The 27,045-nt window shown below is 57.9% G+C and overlaps 2 protein-coding genes across 4 annotated transcripts in view; one reads left to right on the top strand and one right to left on the bottom strand.

Annotated features, from left to right (window-relative positions):
• Positions 1–27,045, bottom strand: part of LOC140193387 (uncharacterized) — a 137,177-nt gene that overhangs the window by 84,568 nt on the left and 25,564 nt on the right. The gene's annotated exons all lie outside the window — the stretch shown is intronic.
• Positions 1–27,045, top strand: part of LOC140193388 (C-type lectin domain family 9 member A-like) — a 67,061-nt gene that overhangs the window by 38,747 nt on the left and 1,269 nt on the right. For all 3 annotated transcript variants that reach the window (XM_072250734.1, XM_072250733.1, XM_072250732.1), the window contains one exon: positions 26,879–26,943. In XM_072250734.1, coding sequence (XP_072106835.1) covers positions 26,879–26,943 — 65 coding nt within the window. The remainder of the gene's footprint in view (positions 1–26,878; positions 26,944–27,045) is intronic.

The following is a 27,045-nucleotide window of genomic DNA, read 5'->3' as shown; positions in this document are numbered from 1 at the left end:
CACACCGTCCCATTGCACATCCCTGGGATCAGACACAGAGTGAATCTCCCTCCACACTGTCCCATCACACACTCCCGGGGTCAGACACACAAAGTGAATCTCCCTCCACACCGTCCCATTGCACATCCCTGGGATCAGACACAGAGTGAATCTCCCTCTACACCGTCCCATCACACACTCCCGGGGTCAGACACAGAGTGAATCTCCCTCCACACCGTCCCATCACACACTCCCGGGGTCAGACACAGAGTGAATCTCCCTCCACACTGTCCCATTGCACATCCCTGGGATCAGACACAGAGTGAACCTCCCTCCACACTGTCCCATCACACACTCCCGGGGTCAGGCACAGAGTGAATCTCCCTCCACACCGTCCCATCACACACTCCCGCGGTCAGACACAGAGTGAATCTCCCTCCACACCGTCCCATCACACACTCCCGGGGTCAGACAGAGAGTTAATCTCCCTCCACACCGTCCCATTGCACATCCCTGGGATCAGACACAGAGTGAATCTCCCTCCACACTGTCCCATCACACACTCCCGGGGTCAGACACAGAGTGAATCTCCCTCCACACCGTCCCATCACACTCTCCCGGGGTCAGACACACAGAGTGAATCTCCCTGAACACCGTCCCATCACACACTCCCGGGGTCAAACACAGACTGAAGCTCCCTCCGCACCGTCCCATCACACACTCCCGGGGTCAGACACAGAGTGAATCTCCCTCCACACCGTCCCATCACACACTCCCGGGGTCAGACACAGAGTGAATCTCCCTCCACACCGTCCCATCACACACTCCCGGGGTCAGACACAGAGTGAATCTCCCTCCACCCCGTCCCATTGCACATCCCTGGGGTCAGACACAGAGTGAATCTCCCTCCACAACGTCCCATTGCACACTCCCGGGGTCAGACACAGAGTGAATCTCCCTCCACACCGTCCCATTGCACATCCCTGGGATCAGACACAGAGTGAATCTCCCTCCCCACCGTCCCATCGCACACTCCCGGGGTCAGACACGGAGTGAATCTCCCTCCACACCGTCCCATCACACACTCCCGGGGTCAGACACAGAGTGAATCTCCCTCCACACTGTCCCATCACACACTCCCGGGGTCAGGCACAGAGTGAATCTCCCTCCACACCGTCCCATCACACACTCCCGCGGTCAGACACAGACTGAAGCTCCCTCCACACCGTCCCATCACACACTCCCGGGGTCAGACACAGAGTGAATCTCCCTCCACACCGTCCCATCACACACTCCCGGGGTCAGACACAGAGTGAATCTCCCTCCAGAACGTCCCATTGCACGTCCCTGGGATCAGACACAGAGTGAATCTCCCTCCACACCGTCCCATTGCACGTCCCTGGGATCAGACACAGAGTGAATCTCCCTCCACACCGTCCCATTGCACATCCCTGGGGTCAGACACAGAGTGAATCTCCCTCCACAACGTCCCATTGCACACTCCCGGGGTCAGACACAGAGTGAATCTCCCTCCACACCGTCCCATTGCACATCCCTGGGATCAGACACAGAGTGAATCTCCCTCCCCACCGTCCCATCGCACACTCCCGGGGTCAGACACGGAGTGAATCTCCCTCCACCCCGTCCCATCACACACTCCCGGGGTCAGACACAGAGTGAATCTCCCTCCACACCGTCCCATTGCACATCCCTGGGATCAGACACAGTGTGAATCTCCCTCCACACTGTCCCATCACACACTCCCGGAGTCAGACACAGAGTGAATCTCCCTCCAGAACGTCCCATTGCACACTCCCGGGTTCAGACACAGAGTGAATCTCCCTCCACACCGTCCCATTGCACGTCCCTGGGATCAGACACAGAGTGAATCTCCCTCCACACCGTCCCATTGCACATCCCTGGGGTCAGACACAGAGTGAATCTCCCTCCACAACGTCCCATTGCACACTCCCGGGGTCAGACACAGAGTGAATCTCCCTCCACACCGTCCCATTGCACATCCCTGGGATCAGACACAGTGTGAATCTCCCTCCACACTGTCCCATCACACACTCCCGGGGTCAGACACAGAGTGAATCTCCCTCCACACCGTCCCATCACACACTCCCGGGGTCAGACACAGAGTGAATCTCCCTCCACACTGTCCCATTGCACATCCCTGGGATCAGACACAGAGTGAACCTCCCTCCACACTGTCCCATCACACACTCCCGGGGTCAGGCACAGAGTGAATCTCCCTCCACACCGTCCCATCACACACTCCCGCGGTCAGACACAGAGTGAATCTCCCTCCACACCGTCCCATCACACACTCCCGGGGTCAGACAGAGAGTTAATCTCCCTCCACACCGTCCCATTGCACATCCCTGGGATCAGACACAGAGTGAATCTCCCTCCACACTGTCCCATCACACACTCCGGGGGTCAGACACAGAGTGAATCTCCCTCCACACCGTCCCATCACACACTCCCGGGGTCAGACACAGAGTGAATCTCCCTCCACCCCGTCCCATTGCACATCCCTGGGGTCAGACACAGAGTGAATCTCCCTCCACAACGTCCCATTGCACACTCCCGGGGTCAGACACAGAGTGAATCTCCCTCCACACCGTCCCATTGCACATCCCTGGGATCAGACACAGAGTGAATCTCCCTCCCCACCGTCCCATCGCACACTCCGGGGTCAGACACGGAGTGAATCTCCCTCCACACCGTCCCATCACACACTCCCGGGGTCAGACACAGAGTGAATCTCCCTCCACACCGTCCCATTGCACATCCCTGGGATCAGACACAGAGTGAATCTCCCTCCACACTGTCCCATCACACACTCCCGGGGTCAGACACAGAGTGAATCTCCCTCCAGAACGTCCCATTGCACACTCCCGGGGTCAGACACAGAGTGAATCTCCCTCCACACCGTCCCATTGCACGTCCCTGGGATCAGACACAGAGTGAATCTCCCTCCACACCGTCCCATTGCACATCCCTGGGGTCAGACACAGAGTGAATCTCCCTCCACAACGTCCCATTGCACACTCCCGGGGTCAGACACAGAGTGAATCTCCCTGAACACCGTCCCATCACACACTCCCGGGGTCAAACACAGACTGAAGCTCCCTCCACACCGTCCCATCACACACTCCCGGGGTCAGACACAGAGTGAATCTCCCTCCACACCGTCCCATCACACACTCCCGGGGTCAGACACAGAGTGAATCTCCCTCCAGAACGTCCCATTGCACACTCCCGGGGTCAGACACAGAGTGAATCTCCCTCCACACCGTCCCATTGCACGTCCCTGGGATCAGACACAGAGTGAATCTCCCTCCACACCGTCCCATTGCACATCCCTGGGGTCAGACACAGAGTGAATCTCTCTCCACAACGTCCCATTGCACACTCCCGGGGTCAGACACAGAGTGAATCTCCCTCCACCCCGTCCCATTGCACATCCCTGGGGTCAGACACAGAGTGAATCTCCCTCCACAACGTCCCATTGCACACTCCCGGGGTCAGACACAGAGTGAATCTCCCTCCACACCGTCCCATTGCACATCCCTGGGATCAGACACAGAGTGAATCTCCCTCCCCACCGTCCCATCGCACACTCCGGGGTCAGACACGGAGTGAATCTCCCTCCACACCGTCCCATCACACACTCCCGGGGTCAGACACAGAGTGAATCTCCCTCCACACCGTCCCATTGCACATCCCTGGGATCAGACACAGAGTGAATCTCCCTCCACACTGTCCCATCACACACTCCCGGGGTCAGACACAGAGTGAATCTCCCTCCAGAACGTCCCATTGCACACTCCCGGGGTCAGACACAGAGTGAATCTCCCTCCACACCGTCCCATTGCACGTCCCTGGGATCAGACACAGAGTGAATCTCCCTCCACACCGTCCCATTGCACATCCCTGGGGTCAGACACAGAGTGAATCTCCCTCCACAACGTCCCATTGCACACTCCCGGGGTCAGACACAGAGTGAATCTCCCTGAACACCGTCCCATCACACACTCCCGGGGTCAAACACAGACTGAAGCTCCCTCCACACCGTCCCATCACACACTCCCGGGGTCAGACACAGAGTGAATCTCCCTCCACACCGTCCCATCACACACTCCCGGGGTCAGACACAGAGTGAATCTCCCTCCAGAACGTCCCATTGCACACTCCCGGGGTCAGACACAGAGTGAATCTCCCTCCACACCGTCCCATTGCACGTCCCTGGGATCAGACACAGAGTGAATCTCCCTCCACACCGTCCCATTGCACATCCCTGGGGTCAGACACAGAGTGAATCTCTCTCCACAACGTCCCATTGCACACTCCCGGGGTCAGACACAGAGTGAATCTCCCTCCACACCGTCCCATTGCACATCCCTGGGATCAGACACAGAGTGAATCTCCCTCCCCACCGTCCCATCGCACACTCCCGGGGTCAGACACGGAGTGAATCTCCCTCCACACCGTCCCATCACACACTCCCGGGGTCAGACACAGAGTGAATCTCCCTCCACACCGTCCCATTGCACATCCCTAGGATCAGACACAGAGTGAATCTCCCTCCAGAACGTCCCATTGCACACTCCCGGGGTCAGACACAGAGTGAATCTCCCTCCACACCGTCCCATTGCACGTCCCTGGGATCAGACACAGAGTGAATCTCCCTCCACACCGTCCCATTGCACATCCCTGGGGTCAGACACAGAGTGAATCTCCCTCCACAACGTCCCATTGCACACTCCCGGGGTCAGACACAGAGTGAATCTCCCTGAACACCGTCCCATCACACACTCCCGGGGTCAAACACAGACTGAAGCTCCCTCCACACTTTCCCATCACACACTCCCGGGGTCAGACACAGAGTGAATCTCCCTCCACACCGTCCCATCACACACTCCCGGGGTCAGACACAGAGTGAATCTCCCTCCAGAACGTCCCATTGCACACTCCCGGGGTCAGACACAGAGTGAATCTCCCTCCACACCGTCCCATTGCACATCCCTGGGATCAGACACAGAGTGAATCTCCCTCCACACCGTCCCATTGCACAGCCCTGGGGTCAGACACAGAGTGAATCTCCCTCCACAACGTCCCATTGCACACTCCCGGGGTCAGACACAGAGTGAATCTCCCTCCCCACCGTCCCATCGCACACTCCCGGGGTCAGACACGGAGTGAATCTCCCTCCACACCGTCCCATCACACACTCCCGGGGTCAGACACAGAGTGAATCTCCCTCCACACCGTCCCATTGCACATCCCTGGGATCAGACACAGAGTGAATCTCCCTCCACACTGTCCCATCACACACTCCCGGGGTCAGACACACAAAGTGAATCTCCCTCCACACCGTCCCATTGCACATCCCTGGGATCAGACACAGAGTGAATCTCCCTCCACACCGTCCCATCACACACTCCCGGGGTCAGACACAGAGTGAATCTCCCTCCACACCGTCCCATCACACACTCCCGGGGTCAGACACAGAGTGAATCTCCCTCCACACTGTCCCATTGCACATCCCTGGGATCAGACACAGAGTGAACCTCCCTCCACACTGTCCCATCACACACTCCAGGGGTCAGGCACAGAGTGAATCTCCCTCCACACCGTCCCATCACACACTCCCGCGGTCAGACACAGAGTGAATCTCCCTCCACACCGTCCCATCACACACTCCCGGGGTCAGACAGAGAGTTAATCTCCCTCCACACCGTCCCATTGCACATCCCTGGGATCAGACACAGAGTGAATCTCCCTCCACACTGTCACATCACACACTCCCGGGGTCAGACACAGAGTGAATCTCCCTCCACACCGTCCCATCACACTCTCCCGGGGTCAGACACACAGAGTGAATCTCCCTGAACACCGTCCCATCACACACTCCCGGGGTCAAACACAGACTGAAGCTCCCTCCGCACCGTCCCATCACACACACCCGGGGTCAGACACAGAGTGAATCTCCCTCCACACCGTCCCATCACACACTCCCGGGGTCAGACACAGAGTGAATCTCCCTCCACACCGTCCCATCACACACTCCCGGGGTCAGACACAGAGTGAATCTCCCTCCACCCCGTCCCATTGCACATCCCTGGGGTCAGACACAGAGTGAATCTCCCTCCACAACGTCCCATTGCACACTCCCGGGGTCAGACACAGAGTGAATCTCCCTCCACACCGTCCCATTGCACATCCCTGGGATCAGACACGGAGTGAATCTCCCTCCACACCGTCCCATCACACACTCCCGGGGTCAGACACAGAGTGAATCTCCCTCCACACCGTCCCATTGCACATCCCTGGGATCAGACACAGAGTGAATCTCCCTCCACACTGTCCCATCACACACTCCCGGGGTCAGACACAGAGTGAATCTCCCTCCAGAACGTCCCATTGCACACTCCCGGGGTCAGACACAGAGTGAATCTCCCTCCACACCGTCCCATTGCACGTCCCTGGGATCAGACACAGAGTGAATCTCCCTCCACACCGTCCCATTGCACATCCCTGGGGTCAGACACAGAGTGAATCTCCCTCCACAACGTCCCATTGCACACTCCCGGGGTCAGACACAGAGTGAATCTCCCTGAACACCGTCCCATCACACACTCCCGGGGTCAAACACAGACTGAAGCTCCCTCCACACCGTCCCATCACACACTCCCGGGGTCAGACACACAGTGAATCTCCCTCCACACCGTCCCATTGCACATCCCTGGGATCAGACACAGTGTGAATCTCCCTCCACACTGTCCCATCACACACTCCCGGGGTCAGACACAGAGTGAATCTCCCTCCAGAACGTCCCATTGCACACTCCCGGGTTCAGACACAGAGTGAATCTCCCTCCACACCGTCCCATTGCACGTCCCTGGGATCAGACACAGAGTGAATCTCCCTCCACACCGTCCCATTGCACATCCCTGGGGTCAGACACAGAGTGAATCTCCCTCCACAACGTCCCATTGCACACTCCCGGGGTCAGACACAGAGTGAATCTCCCTCCACACCGTCCCATTGCACATCCCTGGGATCAGACACAGAGTGAATCTCCCTCCCCACCGTCCCATCGCACACTCCCGGGGTCAGACACGGAGTGAATCTCCCTCCACACCGTCCCATCACACACTCCCGGGGTCAGACACAGAGTGAATCTCCCTCCACACCGTCCCATTGCACATCCCTGGGATCAGACACAGAGTGAATCTCCCTCCACACTGTCCCATCACACACTCCCGGGGTCAGACACACAAAGTGAATCTCCCTCCACACCGTCCCATTGCACATCCCTGGGATCAGACACAGAGTGAATCTCCCTCCACACCGTCCCATCACACACTCCCGGGGTCAGACACAGAGTGAATCTCCCTCCACACCGTCCCATCACACACTCCCGGGGTCAGACACAGAGTGAATCTCCCTCCACACCGTCCCATCACACACTCCCGGGGTCAGACAGAGAGTTAATCTCCCTCCACACCGTCCCATTGCACATCCCTGGGATCAGACACAGAGTGAATCTCCCTCCACACTGTCCCATCACACACTCCCGGGGTCAGACACAGAGTGAATCTCCCTCCACACCGTCCCATCACACTCTCCCGGGGTCAGACACACAGAGTGAATCTCCCTGAACACCGTCCCATCACACACTCCCGGGGTCAAACACAGACTGAAGCTCCCTCCGCACCGTCCCATCACACACTCCCGGGGTCAGACACAGAGTGAATCTCCCTCCACACCGTCCCATCACACACTCCCGGGGTCAGACACAGAGTGAATCTCCCTCCACACCGTCCCATCACACACTCCCGGGGTCAGACACAGAGTGAATCTCCCTCCACCCCGTCCCATTGCACATCCCTGGGGTCAGACACAGAGTGAATCTCCCTCCACAACGTCCCATTGCACACTCCCGGGGTCAGACACAGAGTGAATCTCCCTCCACACCGTCCGATTGCACATCCCTGGGATCAGACACAGAGTGAATCTCCCTCCCCACCGTCCCATCGCACACTCCGGGGTCAGACACGGAGTGAATCTCCCTCCACACCGTCCCATCACACACTCCCGGGGTCAGACACAGAGTGAATCTCCCTCCACACCGTCCCATTGCACATCCCTGGGATCAGACACAGAGTGAATCTCCCTCCACACTGTCCCATCACACACTCCCGGGGTCAGACACAGAGTGAATCTCCCTCCAGAACGTCCCATTGCACACTCCCGGGGTCAGACACTGAGTGAATCTCCCTCCACACCGTCCCATTGCACGTCCCTGGGATCAGACACAGAGTGAATCTCCCTCCACACCGTCCCATTGCACATCCCTGGGGTCAGACACAGAGTGAATCTCCCTCCACAACGTCCCATTGCACACTCCCGGGGTCAGACACAGAGTGAATCTCCCTACACAACGTCCCATTGCACACTCCCGGGGTCAGACACAGAGTGAATCTCCCTCCACACCGTCCCATTGCACATCCCTGGGATCAGACACAGAGTGAATCTCCCTCCCCACCGTCCCATCGCACACTCCCGGGGTCAGACACGGAGTGAATCTCCCTCCACACCGTCCCATCACACACTCCCGGGGTCAGACACAGAGTGAATCTCCCTCCACACCGTCCCATTGCACATCCCTGGGATCAGACACAGAGTGAATCTCCCTCCACACTGTCCCATCACACACTCCCGGGGTCAGACACAGAGTGAATCTCCCTCCACACCGTCCCATCACACACTCCCGGGGTCAGACACACAGAGTGAATCTCCCTGAACACCGTCCCATCACACACTCCCGGGGTCAAACACAGACTGAAGCTCCCTCCACACCGTCCCATCACACACTCCCGGGGTCAGACACAGAGTGAATCTCCCTCCACACCGTCCCATTGCACATCCCTAGGATCAGACACAGAGTGAATCTCCCTCCAGAACGTCCCATTGCACACTCCCGGGGTCAGACACAGAGTGAATCTCCCTCCACACCGTCCCATTGCACGTCCCTGGGATCAGACACAGAGTGAATCTCCCTCCACACCGTCCCATTGCACATCCCTGGGGTCAGACACAGAGTGAATCTCCCTCCACAACGTCCCATTGCACACTCCCGGGGTCAGACACAGAGTGAATCTCCCTGAACACCGTCCCATCACACACTCCCGGGGTCAAACACAGACTGAAGCTCCCTCCACACTTTCCCATCACACACTCCCGGGGTCAGACATAGAGTGAATCTCCCTCCACACCGTCCCATCACACACTCCCGGGGTCAGACACAGAGTGAATCTCCCTCCAGAACGTCCCATTGCACACTCCCGGGGTCAGACACAGAGTGAATCTCCCTCCACACCGTCCCATTGCACGTCCCTGGGATCAGACACAGAGTGAATCTCCCTCCACACCGTCCCATTGCACAGCCCTGGGGTCAGACACAGAGTGAATCTCCCTCCACAACGTCCCATTGCACACTCCCGGGGTCAGACACAGGATGAATCTCCCTCCACACCGTCCCATTGCACATCCCTGGGATCAGACACAGAGTGAATCTCCCTCCCCACCGTCCCATCGCACACTCCCGGGGTCAGACACGGAGTGAATCTCCCTCCACACCGTCCCATCACACACTCCCGGGGTCAGACACAGAGTGAATCTCCCTCCACACCGTCCCATTGCACATCCCTGGGATCAGACACAGAGTGAATCTCCCTCCACACTGTCCCATCACACACTCCCGGGGTCAGACACACAAAGTGAATCTCCCTCCACACCGTCCCATTGCACATCCCTGGGATCAGACACAGAGTGAATCTCCCTCCACACCGTCCCATCACACACTCCCGGGGTCAGACACAGAGTGAATGTCCCTCCACACCGTCCCATCACACACTCCCGGGGTCAGACACAGAGTGAATCTCCCTCCACACTGTCCCATTGCACATCCCTGGGATCAGACACAGAGTGAACCTCCCTCCACACTGTCCCATCACACACTCCAGGGGTCAGGCACAGAGTGAATCTCCCTCCACACCGTCCCATCACACACTCCCGCGGTCAGACACAGAGTGAATCTCCCTCCACACCGTCCCATCACACACTCCCGGGGTCAGACAGAGAGTTAATCTCCCTCCACACCGTCCCATTGCACATCCCTGGGATCAGACACAGAGTGAATCTCCCTCCACACTGTCCCATCACACACTCCCGGGGTCAGACACAGAGTGAATCTCCCTCCACACCGTCCCATCACACTCTCCCGGGGTCAGACACACAGAGTGAATCTCCCTGAACACCGTCCCATCACACACTCCCGGGGTCAAACACAGACTGAAGCTCCCTCCGCACCGTCCCATCACACACTCCCGGGGTCAGACACAGAGTGAATCTCCCTCCACACCGTCCCATCACACACTCCCGGGGTCAGACACAGAGTGAATCTCCCTCCACACCGTCCCATCACACACTCCCGGGGTCAGACACAGAGTGAATCTCCCTCCACCCCGTCCCATTGCACATCCCTGGGGTCAGACACAGAGTGAATCTCCCTCCACAACGTCCCATTGCACACTCCCGGGGTCAGACACAGAGTGAATCTCCCTCCACACCGTCCCATTGCACATCCCTGGGATCAGACACAGAGTGAATCTCCCTCCCCACCGTCCCATCGCACACTCCCGGGGTCAGACACGGAGTGAATCTCCCTCCACACCGTCCCATCACACACTCCCGGGGTCAGACACAGAGTGAATCTCCCTCCACACCGTCCCATTGCACATCCCTGGGATCAGACACAGAGTGAATCTCCCTCCACACTGTCCCATCACACACTCCCGGGGTCAGACACAGAGTGAATCTCCCTCCAGAACGTCCCATTGCACGCTCCCGGGGTCAGACACAGAGTGAATCTCCCTCCACACCGTCCCATTGCACGTCCCTGGGATCAGACACAGAGTGAATCTCCCTCCACACCGTCCCATTGCACATCCCTGGGGTCAGACACAGAGTGAATCTCCCTCCACAACGTCCCATTGCACACTCCCGGGGTCAGACACAGAGTGAATCTCCCTGAACACCGTCCCATCACACACTCCCGGGGTCAAACACAGACTGAAGCTCCCTCCACACCGTCCCATCACACACTCCCGGGGTCAGACACAGAGTGAATCTCCCTCCACACCGTCCCATCACACACTCCCGGGGTCAGACACAGAGTGAATCTCCCTCCAGAACGTCCCATTGCACACTCCCGGGGTCAGACACAGAGTGAATCTCCCTCCACACCGTCCCATTGCACGTCCCTGGGATCAGACACAGAGTGAATCTCCCTCCACACCGTCCCATTGCACATCCCTGGGGTCAGACACAGAGTGAATCTCCCTACACAACGTCCCATTGCACACTCCCGGGGTCAGACACAGAGTGAATCTCCCTCCACACCGTCCCATTGCACATCCCTGGGATCAGACACAGAGTGAATCCCCCTCCCCACCGTCCCATCGCACACTCCCGGGGTCAGACACGGAGTGAATCTCCCTCCACACCGTCCCATCACACACTCCCGGGGTCAGACACAGAGTGAATCTCCCTCCACACCGTCCCATTGCACATCCCTGAGATCAGACACAGAGTGAATCTCCCTCCACACTGTCCCATCACACACTCCCGGGGTCAGACACAGAGTGAATCTCCCTCCACACCGTCCCATCACACACTCCCGGGGTCAGACACACAGAGTGAATCTCCCTGAACACCGTCCCATCACACACTCCCGGGGTCAAACACAGACTGAAGCTCCCTCCACACCGTCCCATCACACACTCCCGGGGTCAGACACAGAGTGAATCTCCCTCCACACCGTCCCATCACACACTCCCGGGGTCAGACACAGAGTGAATCTCCCTCCAGAACGTCCCATTGCACACTCCCGGGGTCAGACACAGAGTGAATCTCCCTCCACACCGTCCCATTGCACGTCCCTGGGATCAGACACAGAGTGAATCTCCCTCCACACCGTCCCATTGCACATCCCTGGGGTCAGACACAGAGTGAATCTCCCTCCACAACGTCCCATTGCACACTCCCGGGGTCAGACACAGAGTGAATCTCCCTGAACACCGTCCCATCACACACTCCCGGGGTCAAACACAGACTGAAGCTCCCTCCACACCGTCCCATCACACACTCCCGGGGTCAGACACAGAGTGAATCTCCCTCCACACCGTCCCATCACACACTCCCGGGGTCAGACACAGAGTGAATCTCCCTCCAGAACGTCCCATTGCACACTCCCGGGGACAGACACAGAGTGAATCTCCCTCCACACCGTCCCATTGCACGTCCCTGGGATCAGACACAGAGTGAATCTCCCTCCACACCGTCCCATTGCACATCCCTGGGGTCAGACACAGAGTGAATCTCCCTCCACAACGTCCCATTGCACACTCCCGGGGTCAGACACAGAGTGAATCTCCCTCCACACCGTCCCATTGCACATCCCTGGGATCAGACACAGAGTGAATCTCCCTCCCCACCGTCCCATCGCACACTCCCGGGGTCAGACACGGAGTGAATCTCCCTCCACACCGTCCCATCACACACTCCCGGGGTCAGACACAGAGTGAATCTCCCTCCACACCGTCCCATTGCACATCCCTAGGATCAGACACAGAGTGAATCTCCCTCCAGAACGTCCCATTGCACACTCCCGGGGTCAGACACAGTGTGAATCTCCCTCCACACCGTCCCATTGCACGTCCCTGGGATCAGACACAGAGTGAATCTCCCTCCACACCGTCCCATTGCACATCCCTGGGGTCAGACACAGAGTGAATCTCCCTCCACAACGTCCCATTGCACACTCCCGGGGTCAGACACAGAGTGAATCTCCCTGAACACCGTCCCATCACACACTCCCGGGGTCAAACACAGACTGAAGCTCCCTCCACACTTTCCCATCACACACTCCCGGGGTCAGACACAGAGTGAATCTCCCTCCACACCGTCCCATCACACACTCCCGGGGTCAGACACAGAGTGAATCTCCCTCCAGAACGTCCCATTGCACACTCCCGGGGTCAGACACAGAGTGAATCTCCCTCCACACCGTCCCATTGCACGTCCCTGGGATCAGACACAGAGTGAATCTCCCTCCACACCGTCCCATTGCACAGCCCTGGGGTCAGACACAGAGTGAATCTCCCTCCCCACCGTCCCATCGCACACTCCCGGGGTCAGACACGGAGTGAATCTCCCTCCACACCGTCCCATCACACACTCCCGGGGTCAGACACAGAGTGAATCTCCCTCCACACCGTCCCATTGCACATCCCTGGGATCAGAGACAGAGTGAATCTCCCTCCACACTGTCCCATCACACACTCCCGGGGTCAGACACAGAGTGAATCTCCCTCCACACCGTCCCATCACACACTCCCGGGGTCAGACACAGAGTGAATCTCCCTCCACACTGTCCCATTGCACATCCCTGGGATCAGACACAGAGTGAACCTCCCTCCACACTGTCCCATCACAGACTCCCGGGGTCAGGCACAGAGTGAATCTCCCTCCACAACGTCCCATTGCACACTCCCGGGGTCAAACACAGACTGAAGCTCCCTCCACACCGTCCGATCACACACTCCCGGGGTCAGACACAGAGTGAATCTCCCTCCACACCGTCCCATTGCACGTCCCTGGGATCAGACACAGAGTGAATCTCCCTCCACACCGTCCCATTGCACATCCCTGGGGTCAGACACAGAGTGAATCTCCCTCCACAACGTCCCATTGCACACTCCCGGGGTCAGACACAGAGTGAATCTCCCTGAACACCGTCCCATCACACACTCCCGGGGTCAAACACAGACTGAAGCTCCCTCCACACCGTCCCATCACACACTCCCGGGGTCAGACACAGAGTGAATCTCCCTCCACACCGTCCCATCACACACTCCCGGGGTCAGACACAGAGTGAATCTCCCTCCAGAACGTCCCATTGCACACTCCCGGGGTCAGACACAGAGTGAATCTCCCTCCACACCGTCCCATTGCACGTCCCTGGGATCAGACACAGAGTGAATCTCCCTCCACACCGTCCCATTGCACATCCCTGGGGTCAGACACAGAGTGAATCTCCCTCCACAACGTCCCATTGCACACTCCCGGGGTCAGACACAGAGTGAATCTCCCTCCACACCGTCCCATTGCACATCCCTGGGATCAGACACAGAGTGAATCTCCCTCCCCACCGTCCCATCGCACACTCCCGGGGTCAGACACGGAGTGAATCTCCCTCCACACCGTCCCATCACACACTCCCGGGGTCAGACACAGAGTGAATCTCCCTCCACACCGTCCCATTGCACATCCCTGGGATCAGACACAGAGTGAATCTCCCTCCACACTGTCCCATCACACACTCCCGGGGTCAGACACAGAGTGAATCTCCCTCCACACCGTCCCATCACACACTCCCGGGGTCAGACACACAGAGTGAATCTCCCTGAACACCGTCCCATCACACACTCCCGGGGTCAAACACAGACTGAAGCTCCCTCCACACCGTCCCATCACACACTCCCGGGGTCAGACACAGAGTGAATCTCCCTCCACACCGTCCCATCACACACTCCCTGGGTCAGACACAGAGTGAATCTCCCTCCAGAACGTCCCATTGCACACTCCCGGGGTCAGACACAGAGTGAATCTCCCTCCACACCATCCCATTGCACGTCCCTGGGATCAGACACAGAGTGAATCTCCCTCCACACCGTCCCATTGCACATCCCTGGGGTCAGACACAGAGTGAATCTCCCTCCACAACGTCCCATTGCACACTCCCGGGGTCAGACACAGAGTGAATCTCCCTGAACACCGTCCCATCACACACTCCCGGGGTCAAACACAGACTGAAGCCCCCTCCACACCGTCCCATCACACACTCCCGGGTCAGACACAGAGTGAATCTCCCTCCACACCGTCCCATCACACACTCCCGGGGTCAGACACAGAGTGAATCTCCCTCCAGAACGTCCCATTGCACACTCCCGGGGTCAGACACAGAGTGAATCTCCCTCCCCACCGTCCCATTGCACGTCCCTGGGATCAGACACCGAGTGAATCTCCCTCCACACCGTCCCATTGCACATCCCTGGGGTCAGACACAGAGTGAATCTCCCTCCACAACGTCCCATTGCACACTCCCGGGGTCAGACACAGAGTGAATCTCCCTCCACACCGTCCCATTGCACATCCCTGGGATCAGACACAGAGTGAATCTCCCTCCCCACCGTCCCATCGCACACTCCCGGGTTCAGACACGGAGTGAATCTCCCTCCACACCGTCCCATCACACACTCCCGGGGTCAGACACAGAGTGAATCTCCCTCCACACCGTCCCATTGCACATCCCTGGGATCAGACACAGAGTGAATCTCCCTCCACACTGTCCCATCACACACTCCCGGGGTCAGACACAGAGTGAATCTCCCTCCAGAACGTCCCATTGCACACTCCCGGGTTCAGACACAGAGTGAATCTCCCTCCACACCGTCCCATTGCACGTCCCTGGGATCAGACACAGAGTGAATCTCCCTCCACACCGTCCCATTGCACATCCCTGGGGTCAGACACAGAGTGAATCTCCCTCCACAACGTCCCATTGCACACTCCCGGGGTCAGACACAGAGTGAATCTCCCTGAACACCGTCCCATCACACACTCCCGGGGTCAAACACAGACTGAAGCTCCCTCCACACTTTCCCATCACACACTCCCGGGGTCAGACACAGAGTGAATCTCCCTCCACACCGTCCCATCACACACTCCCGGGGTCAGACACAGAGTGAATCTCCCTCCAGAACGTCCCATTGCACACTCCCGGGGTCAGACACAGAGTGAATCTCCCTCCACACCGTCCCATTGCACGTCCCTGGGATCAGACACAGAGTGAATCTCCCTCCACACCGTCCCATTGCACATCCCTGGGGTCAGACACAGAGTGAATCTCCCTCCACAACGTCCCATTGCACACTCCCGGGGTCAGACACAGAGTGAATCTCCCTCCACTCCGTCCCATCACACACTCCCGGGGTCAGACACAGAGTGAATCTCCCTCCAGAACGTCCCATTGCACACTCCCGGGGTCAGACACAGAGTGAATCTCCCTCCATACCGTCCCATTGCACGTCCCTGGGATCAGACACAGAGTGAATCTCCCTCCACACCGTCCCATTGCACATCCCTGGGGTCAGACACAGAGTGAATCTCCCTCCACAACGTCCCACTGCACACTCCCGGGGTCAGACACAGAGTGAATCTCCCTGAACACCTTCCCATCACACACTCCCGGGGTCAAACACAGACTGAAGCTCCCTCCACACCGTCCCATCACACACTCCCGGGGTCAGACACAGAGTGAATCTCCCTCCACACCGTCCCATCACACACTCCCGGGGTCAGACACAGAGTGAATCTCCCTCCAGAACGTCCCATTGCACACTCCCGGGGTCAGACACAGAGTGAATCTCCCTCCACACCGTCCCATTGCACGTCCCTGGGATCAGACACAGAGTGAATCTCCCTCCACACCGTCCCATTGCACATCCCTGGGGTCAGACACAGAGTGAATCTCCCTCCACAACGTCCCATTGCACACTCCCGGGGTCAGACACAGAGTGAATCTCCCTGAACACCGTCCCATCACACACTCCCGGGGTCAAACACAGACTGAAGCTCCCTCCACACCGTCCCATCACACACTCCCGGGGTCAGACACAGAGTGAATCTCCCTCCACACCGTCCCATCACACACTCCCGGGGTCAGACACAGAGTGAATCTCCCTCCAGAACGTCCCATTGCACACTCCCGGGGTCAGACACAGAGTGAATCTCCCTCCCCACCGTCCCATTGCACGTCCCAGGGATCAGACACAGAGTGAATCTCCCTCCACACCGTCCCATTGCACATCCCTGGGGTCAGACACAGAGTGAATCTCCCTCCACAACGTCCCATTGCACACTCCCGGGGTCAGACACAGAGTGAATCTCCCTCCACACCGTCCCATTGCACATCCCTGGGATCAGACACAGAGTGAATCTCCCTCCCCACCGTCCCATCGCACACTCCCGGGGTCAGACACGGAGTGAATCTCCCTCCACACCGTCCCATCACACACTCCCGGGGTCAGACACAGAGTGAATCTCCCTCCACACCGTCCCATTGCACATCCCTGGGATCAGACACAGAGTGAATCTCCCTCCACACTGTCCCATCACACACTCCCGGGGTCAGACACAGAGTGAATCTCCCTCCAGAACGTCCCATTGCACACTCCCGGGGTCAGACACAGAGTGAATCTCCCTCCACACCGTCCCATTGCACGTCCCTGGGATCAGACACAGAGTGAATCTCCCTCCACACCGTCCCATTGCACATCCCTGGGGTCAGACACAGAGTGAATCTCCCTCCACAACGTCCCATTGCACACTCCCGGGGTCAGACACAGAGTGAATCTCCCTGAACACCGTCCCATCACACACTCCCGGGGTCAAACACAGACTGAAGCTCCCTCCACACTTTCCCATCACACACTCCCGGGGTCAGACACAGAGTGAATCTCCCTCCACACCGTCCCATCACACACTCCCGGGGTCAGACACAGAGTGAATCTCCCTCCAGAACGTCCCATTGCACACTCCCGGGGTCAGACACAGAGTGAATCTCCCTCCACACCGTCCCATTGCACGTCCCTGGGATCAGACACAGAGTGAATCTCCCTCCACACCGTCCCATTGCACATCCCTGGGGTCAGACACAGAGTGAATCTCCCTCCACAACGTCCCATTGCACACTCCCGGGGTCAGACACAGAGTGAATCTCCCTCCACACCGTCCCATTGCACATCCCTGGGATCAGACACAGAGTGAATCTCCCTCCACACTGTCCCATCACACACTCCCGGGGTCAGACACAGAGTGAATCTCCCTCCACACCGTCCCATCACACACTCCCGGGGTCAGACACAGAGTGAATCTCCCTCCACACCGTCCCATCACACACTCCCGGGGTCAGACACAGAGTGAATCTCCCTCCAGAACGTCCCATTGCACACTCCCGGGGTCAGACACAGAGTGAATCTCCCTCCACACCGTCCCATTGCACGTCCCTGGGATCAGACACAGAGTGAATCTCCCTCCACACCGTCCCATTGCACATCCCTGGGGTCAGACACAGAGTGAATCTCCCTCCACAACGTCCCATTGCACACTCCCGGGTCAGACACAGAGTGAATCTCCCTGAACACCGTCCCATCACACACTCCCGGGGTCAAACACAGACTGAAGCTCCCTCCACACCGTCCCATCACACACTCCCGGGGTCAGACACAGAGTGAATCTCCCTCCACACCGTCCCATCACACACTCCCGGGGTCAGACACAGAGTGAATCTCCCTCCAGAACGTCCCATTGCACACTCCCGGGGTCAGACACAGAGTGAATCTCCCTCCACACCGTCCCATTGCACGTCCCTGGGATCAGACACAGAGTGAATCTCCCTCCACACCGTCCCATTGCACATCCCTGGGGTCAGACAACAGAGTGAATCTCCCTCCACAACGTCCCATTGCACACTCCCGGGGACAGACACAGAGTGAATCTCCCTCCACACCGTCCCATTGCACATCCCTGGGATCAGACACAGAGTGAATCTCCCTCCCCACCGTCCCATCGCACACTCCCGGGGTCAGACACGGAGTGAATCTCCCTCCACACCGTCCCATCACACACTCCCGGGGTCAGACACAGAGTGAATCTCCCTCCACACCGTCACATTGCACATCCCTAGGATCAGACACAGAGTGAATCTCCCTCCAGAACGTCCCATTGCACACTCCCGGGGTCAGACACAGAGTGAATCTCCCTCCACACCGTCGCATTGCACGTCCCTGGGATCAGACACAGAGTGAATCTCCCTCCACACCGTCCCATTGCACATCCCTGGGGTCAGACACAGAGTGAATCTCCCTCCACAACGTCCCATTGCACACTCCCGGGGTCAGACACAGAGTGAATCTCCCTGAACACCGTCCCATCACACACTCCCGGGGTCAAACACAGACTGAAGCTCCCTCCACACTTTCCCATCACACACTCCCGGGGTCAGACACAGAGTGAATCTCCCTCCACACCGTCCCATCACACACTCCCGGGGTCAGACACAGAGTGAATCTCCCTCCAGAACGTCCCATTGCACACTCCCGGGGTCAGACACAGAGTGAATCTCCCTCCACACCGTCCCATTGCACGTCCCTGGGATCAGACACAGAGTGAATCTCCCTCCACACCGTCCCATTGCACAGCTCTGGGGTCAGACACAAAGTGAATCTCCCTCCACAACGTCCCATTGCACACTCCCGGGGTCAGACACAGGATGAATCTCCCTCCACACCGTCCCATTGCACATCCCTGGGATCAGACACAGAGTGAATCTCCCTCCCCACCGTCCCATCGCACACTCCCGGGGTCAGACACGGAGTGAATCTCCCTCCACACCGTCCCATCACACACTCCCGGGGTCAGACACAGAGTGAATCTCCCTCCACACCGTCCCATTGCACATCCCTGGGATCAGACACAGAGTGAATCTCCCTCCACACTGTCCCATCACACACTCCCGGGGTCAGACACACAAAGTGAATCTCCCTCCACACCGTCCCATTGCACATCCCTGGGATCAGACACAGAGTGAATCTCCCTCCACACCGTCCCATCACACACTCCCGCGGTCAGACACAGAGTGAATCTCCCTCCACACTGTCCCATCACACACTCCAGGGGTCAGGCACAGAGTGAATCTCCCTCCACACCGTCCCATCACACACTCCCGCGGTCAGACACAGAGTGAATCTCCCTCCACACCGTCCCATCACACACTCCCGGGGTCAGACAGAGAGTTAATCTCCCTCCACACCGTCCCATTGCACATCCCTGGGATCAGACACAGAGTGAATCTCCATCCACACTGTCCCATCACACACTCCCGGGGTCAGACACAGAGTGAATCTCCCTCCACACCGTCCCATCACACTCTCCCGGGGTCAGACACACAGAGTGAATCTCCCTGAACACCGTCCCATCACACACTCCCGGGGTCAAACACAGACTGAAGCTCCCTCCGCACCGTCCCATCACACACTCCCGGGGTCAGACACAGAGTAAATCTCCCTCCACACCGTCCCATCACACACTCCCGGGGTCAGACACAGAGTGAATCTCCCTCCACACCGTCCCATCACACACTCCCGGGGTCAGACACAGAGTGAATCTCCCTCCACCCCGTCCCATTGCACATCCCTGGGGTCAGACACAGAGTGAATCTCCCTCCACAACGTCCCATTGCACACTCCCGGGGTCAGACACAGAGTGAATCTCCCTCCACACCGTCCCATTGCACATCCCTGGGATCAGACACAGAGTGAATCTCCCTCCCCACCGTCCCATCGCACACTCCCGGGGTCAGACACGGAGTGAATCTCCCTCCACACCGTCCCATCACACACTCCCGGGGTCAGACACAGAGTGAATCTCCCTCCACACCGTCCCATTGCACATCCCTGGGATCAGACACAGAGTGAATCTCCCTCCACACTGTCCCATCACACACTCCCGGGGTCAGACACAGAGTGAATCTCCCTCCAGAACGTCCCATTGCACACTCCCGGGGTCAGACACAGAGTGAATCTCCCTCCACACCGTCCCATTGCACGTCCCTGGGATCAGACACAGAGTGAATCTCCCTCCACACCGTCCCATTGCACATCCCTGGGGTCAGACACAGAGTGAATCTCCCTCCACAACGTCCCATTGCACACTCCCGGGGTCAGACACAGAGTGAATCTCCCTGAACACCGTCCCATCACACACTCCCGGGGTCAAACACAGACTGAAGCTCCCTCCACACCGTCCCATCACACACTCCCGGGGTCAGACACAGAGTGAATCTCCCTCCACACCGTCCCATCACACACTCCCGGGGTCAGACACAGAGTGAATCTCCCTCCAGAACGTCCCATTGCACACTCCCGGGGTCAGACACAGAGTGAATCTCCCTCCACACCGTCCCATTGCACGTCCCTGGGATCAGACACAGAGTGAATCTCCCTCCACACCGTCCCATTGCACATCCCTGGGGTCAGACACAGAGTGAATCTCCCTACACAACGTCCCATTGCACACTCCCGGGGTCAGACACAGAGTGAATCTCCCTCCACACCGTCCCATTGCACATCCCTGGGATCAGACACAGAGTGAATCCCCCTCCCCACCGTCCCATCGCACACTCCCGGGGTCAGACACGGAGTGAATCTCCCTCCACACCGTCCCATCACACACTCCCGGGGTCAGACACAGAGTGAATCTCCCTCCACACCGTCCCATTGCACATCCCTGAGATCAGACACAGAGTGAATCTCCCTCCACACTGTCCCATCACACACTCCCGGGGTCAGACACAGAGTGAATCTCCCTCCACACCGTCCCATCACACACTCCCGGGGTCAGACACACAGAGTGAATCTCCCTGAACACCGTCCCATCACACACTCCCGGGGTCAAACACAGACTGAAGCTCCCTCCACACCGTCCCATCACACACTCCCGGGGTCAGACACAGAGTGAATCTCCCTCCACACCGTCCCATCACACACTCCCGGGGTCAGACACAGAGTGAATCTCCCTCCAGAACGTCCCATTGCACACTCCCGGGGTCAGACACAGAGTGAATCTCCCTCCACACCGTCCCATTGCACGTCCCTGGGATCAGACACAGAGTGAATCTCCCTCCACACCGTCCCATTGCACATCCCTGGGGTCAGACACAGAGTGAATCTCCCTCCACAACGTCCCATTGCACACTCCCGGGGTCAGACACAGAGTGAATCTCCCTGAACACCGTCCCATCACACACTCCCGGGGTCAAACACAGACTGAAGCTCCCTCCACACCGTCCCATCACACACTCCCGGGGTCAGACACAGAGTGAATCTCCCTCCACACCGTCCCATCACACACTCCCGGGGTCAGACACAGAGTGAATCTCCCTCCAGAACGTCCCATTGCACACTCCCGGGGTCAGACACAGAGTGAATCTCCCTCCACACCGTCCCATTGCACGTCCCTGGGATCAGACACAGAGTGAATCTCCCTCCACACCGTCCCATTGCACATCCCTGGGGTCAGACACAGAGTGAATCTCCCTCCACAACGTCCCATTGCACACTCCCGGGGTCAGACACAGAGTGAATCTCCCTCCACACCGTCCCATTGCACATCCCTGGGATCAGACACAGAGTGAATCTCCCTCCCCACCGTCCCATCGCACACTCCCGGGGTCAGACACGGAGTGAATCTCCCTCCACACCGTCCCATCACACACTCCCGGGGTCAGACACAGAGTGAATCTCCCTCCACACCGTCCCATTGCACATCCCTAGGATCAGACACAGAGTGAATCTCCCTCCAGAACGTCCCATTGCACACTCCCGGGGTCAGACACAGAGTGAATCTCCCTCCACACCGTCCCATTGCACGTCCCTGGGATCAGACACAGAGTGAATCTCCCTCCACACCGTCCCATTGCACATCCCTGGGGTCAGACACAGAGTGAATCTCCCTCCACAACGTTCCATTGCACACTCCCGGGGTCAGACACAGAGTGAATCTCCCTGAACACCGTCCCATCACACACTCCCGGGGTCAAACACAGACTGAAGCTCCCTCCACACTTTCCCATCACACACTCCCGGGGTCAGACACAGAGTGAATCTCCCTCCACACCGTCCCATCACACACTCCCGGGGTCAGACACAGAGTGAATCTCCCTCCAGAACGTCCCATTGCACACTCCCGGGGTCAGACACAGAGTGAATCTCCCTCCACACCGTCCCATTGCACGTCCCTGGGATCAGACACAGAGTGAATCTCCCTCCACACCGTCCCATTGCACAGCCCTGGGGTCAGACACAGAGTGAATCTCCCTCCACAACGTCCCATTGCACACTCCCGGGGTCAGACACAGGATGAATCTCCCTCCACACCGTCCCATTGCACATCCCTGGGATCAGACACAGAGTGAATCTCCCTCCCCACCGTCCCATCGCACACTCCCGGGGTCAGACACGGAGTGAATCTCCCTCCACACCGTCCCATCACACACTCCCGGGGTCAGACACAGAGTGAATCTCCCTCCACACCGTCCCATTGCACATCCCTGGGATCAGACACAGAGTGAATCTCCCTCCACACTGTCCCATCGCACACTCCCGGGGTCAGACACAGAGTGAATCTCCCTCCACACCGTCCCATCACACACTCCCGGGGTCAGACACAGAGTGAATCTCCCTCCACACTGTCCCATTGCACATCCCTGGGATCAGACACAGAGTGAAGCTCCCTCCACACCGTCCCATCACACACTCCCGGGGTCAGACACAGAGTGAATCTCCCTCCACACCGTCCCATCACACACTCCCTGGGTCAGACACAGAGTGAATCTCCCTCCAGAACGTCCCATTGCACACTCCCGGGGTCAGACACAGAGTGAATCTCCCTCCACACCGTCCCATTGCACGTCCCTGGGATCAGACACAGAGTGAATCTCCCTCCACACCGTCCCATTGCACATCCCTGGGGTCAGACACAGAGTGAATCTCCCTCCACAACGTCCCATTGCACACTCCCGGGGTCAGACACAGAGTGAATCTCCCTGAACACCGTCCCATCACACACTCCCGGGGTCAAACACAGACTGAAGCTCCCTCCACACCGTCCCATCACACACTCCCGGGGTCAGACACAGAGTGAATCTCCCTCCAGAACGTCCCATTGCACACTCCCGGGGTCAGACACAGAGTGAATCTCCCTCCCCACCGTCCCATTGCACGTCCCTGGGATCAGACACCGAGTGAATCTCCCTCCACACCGTCCCATTGCACATCCCTGGGGTCAGACACAGAGTGAATCTCCCTCCACAACGTCCCATTGCACACTCCCGGGTTCAGACACAGAGTGAATCTCCCTCCACACCGTCCCATTGCACGTCCCTGGGATCAGACACAGAGTGAATCTCCCTCCACACCGTCCCATTGCACATCCCTGGGGTCAGACACAGAGTGAATCTCCCTCCACAACGTCCCATTGCACACTCCCGGGGTCAGACACAGAGTGAATCTCCCTGAACACCGTCCCATCACACACTCCCGGGGTCAAACACAGACTGAAGCTCCCTCCACACTTTCCCATCACACACTCCCGGGGTCAGACACAGAGTGAATCTCCCTCCACACCGTCCCATCACACACTCCCGGGGTCAGACACAGAGTGAATCTCCCTCCAGAACGTCCCATTGCACACTCCCGGGGTCAGACACAGAGTGAATCTCCCTCCACACCGTCCCATTGCACGTCCCTGGGATCAGACACAGAGTGAATCTCCCTCCACACCGTCCCATTGCACATCCCTGGGGTCAGACACAGAGTGAATCTCCCTCCACAACGTCCCATTGCACACTCCCGGGGTCAGACACAGAGTGAATCTCCCTCCACTCCGTCCCATCACACACTCCCGGGGTCAGACACAGAGTGAATCTCCCTCCAGAACGTCCAATTGCACACTCCCGGGGTCAGACACAGAGTGAATCTCCCTCCATACCGTCCCATTGCACGTCCCTGGGATCAGACACAGAGTGAATCTCCCTCCGCACCGTCCCATTGCACATCCCTGGGGTCAGACACAGAGTGAATCTCCCTCCACAACGTCCCACTGCACACTCCCGGGGTCAGACACAGAGTGAATCTCCCTGAACACCGTCCCATCACACACTCCCGGGGTCAAACACAGACTGAAGCTCCCTCCACACCGTCCCATCACACACTCCCGGGGTCAGACACAGAGTGAATCTCCCTCCACACCGTCCCATCACACACTCCCGGGGTCAGACACAGAGTGAATCTCCCTCCAGAACGTCCCATTGCACACTCCCGGGGTCAGACACAGAGTGAATCTCCCTCCACACCGTCCCATTGCACGTCCCTGGGATCAGACACAGAGTGAATCTCCCTCCACACCGTCCCATTGCACATCCCTGGGGTCAGACACAGAGTGAATCTCCCTCCACAACGTCCCATTGCACACTCCCTGGGTCAGACACAGAGTGAATCTCCCTGAACACCGTCCCATCACACACTCCCGGGGTCAAACACAGACTGAAGCTCCCTCCACACCGTCCCATCACACACTCCCGGGGTCAGACACAGAGTGAATCTCCCTCCACACCGTCCCATCACACACTCCCGGGGTCAGACACAGAGTGAATCTCCCTCCAGAACGTCCCATTGCACACTCCCGGGGTCAGACACAGAGTGAATCTCCCTCCCCACCGTCCCATTGCACGTCCCTGGGATCAGACACAGAGTGAAACTCCCTCCACACCGTCCCATTGCACATCCCTGGGGTCAGACACAGAGTGAATCTCCCTCCACAACGTCCCATTGCACACTCCCGGGGTCAGACACAGAGTGAATCTCCCTCCACACCGTCCCATTGCACATCCCTGGGATCAGACACAGAGTGAATCTCCCTCCCCACCGTCCCATCGCACACTCCCGGGGTCAGACACGGAGTGAATCTCCCTCCACACCGTCCCATCACACACTCCCGGGGTCAGACACAGAGTGAATCTCCCTCCACACCGTCCCATTGCACATCCCTGGGATCAGACACAGAGTGAATCTCCCTCCACACTGTCCCATCACACACTCCCGGGGTCAGACACAGAGTGAATCTCCCTCCAGAACGTCCCATTGCACACTCCCGGGGTCAGACACAGAGTGAATCTCCCTCCACACCGTCCCATTGCACATTCCTGGGGTCAGACACAGAGTGAATCTCCCTCCACACCGTCCCATCACACACTCCCGTGGTCAGACACAGAGTGAATCTCCCTCCACACAGTCCCATTGCACATCCCTGGGATCAGGCACTGAGTGAATCTCCCTCCACACCGTCCCATCACACACTCCCGGGGTCAGACACAGAGTGAATCTCCCTCCGCGCCGTCCCATCACACACTCCCGTGGTCAGACACAGAGTGAATCTCCCTCCACACAGTCCCATTGCACATCCCTGGGATCAGACACTGAGTGATTCCACCTCTGTGCTTCTCTTCACTTCTCCCCGTGGTCAGGCATGGAGAGAGGATTAATGTAACTCTCAGGTTCGACTTTTTTCTGGGGGTCGTGGGGCAACACTGCCTCCGGCCTGGCCGAACTGAGAAATCTCGTTTGTGTGGACGTTGCGTGATGTGTTGCCCGGTTATAAATTAATCCCACGAAAGAACAAACAGCGCACCATATGCAATTAAACGACTGAGCTTTATTATTCTTAACGACTGTATGGTTAGTATCGAAAACAAAGAGAAAAAGGGCCTATTTTAACGAAAAAGTCTAATTTGCTCTTTGTCGTTCATTGTTTTCCCGTCCGTTCGTTCTCCATCGATTTCCCCCGGGGCGTCGTTGACTCCCGACCCCATTCCAAGTCCGCTTAGACCTGCAGTCTACGAGTTCCCCGTTCTGGCATCTTGTCTTTGCATCTTTTCTCTAACAAAAGCCCGCGAATCCCACGCTCTCGGACGCACTAGAAAGAACACCCCTCCCATTATGGGACGCCACACATTCACAAGGCCCCGTTATCTCCAGAAATAACCCAAACACACTGCTGCTGCAGAGAAACCATTACATCAGCTGTGAAACTTTTCCCAGGGAGTAACATGCACATTAATCGAAGGGATTTCATTTCACAGGATTTTGTTTCCAGCTCTGTCGTCTATAAATACGGAACTTTCTGGATTGGAAAATGCAGAGACGGGTGAGGATTGGACTATTACAGGTCGGTGGTGTGGGAGTGACACGAGGGTGTGGGGAGAGAGTCGGACAGTGCGATTAGTTTTCAGTCAGACACGAGGCCGTG

This window comes from Mobula birostris, unplaced genomic scaffold (genome assembly GCF_030028105.1).
Source record: "Mobula birostris isolate sMobBir1 unplaced genomic scaffold, sMobBir1.hap1 scaffold_589, whole genome shotgun sequence".
NCBI lineage: Eukaryota > Metazoa > Chordata > Chondrichthyes > Myliobatiformes > Myliobatidae > Mobula > Mobula birostris.
Note: the sequence above shows the minus strand (reverse complement) of the source record. Positions and strands in the feature narration are given on the sequence as shown.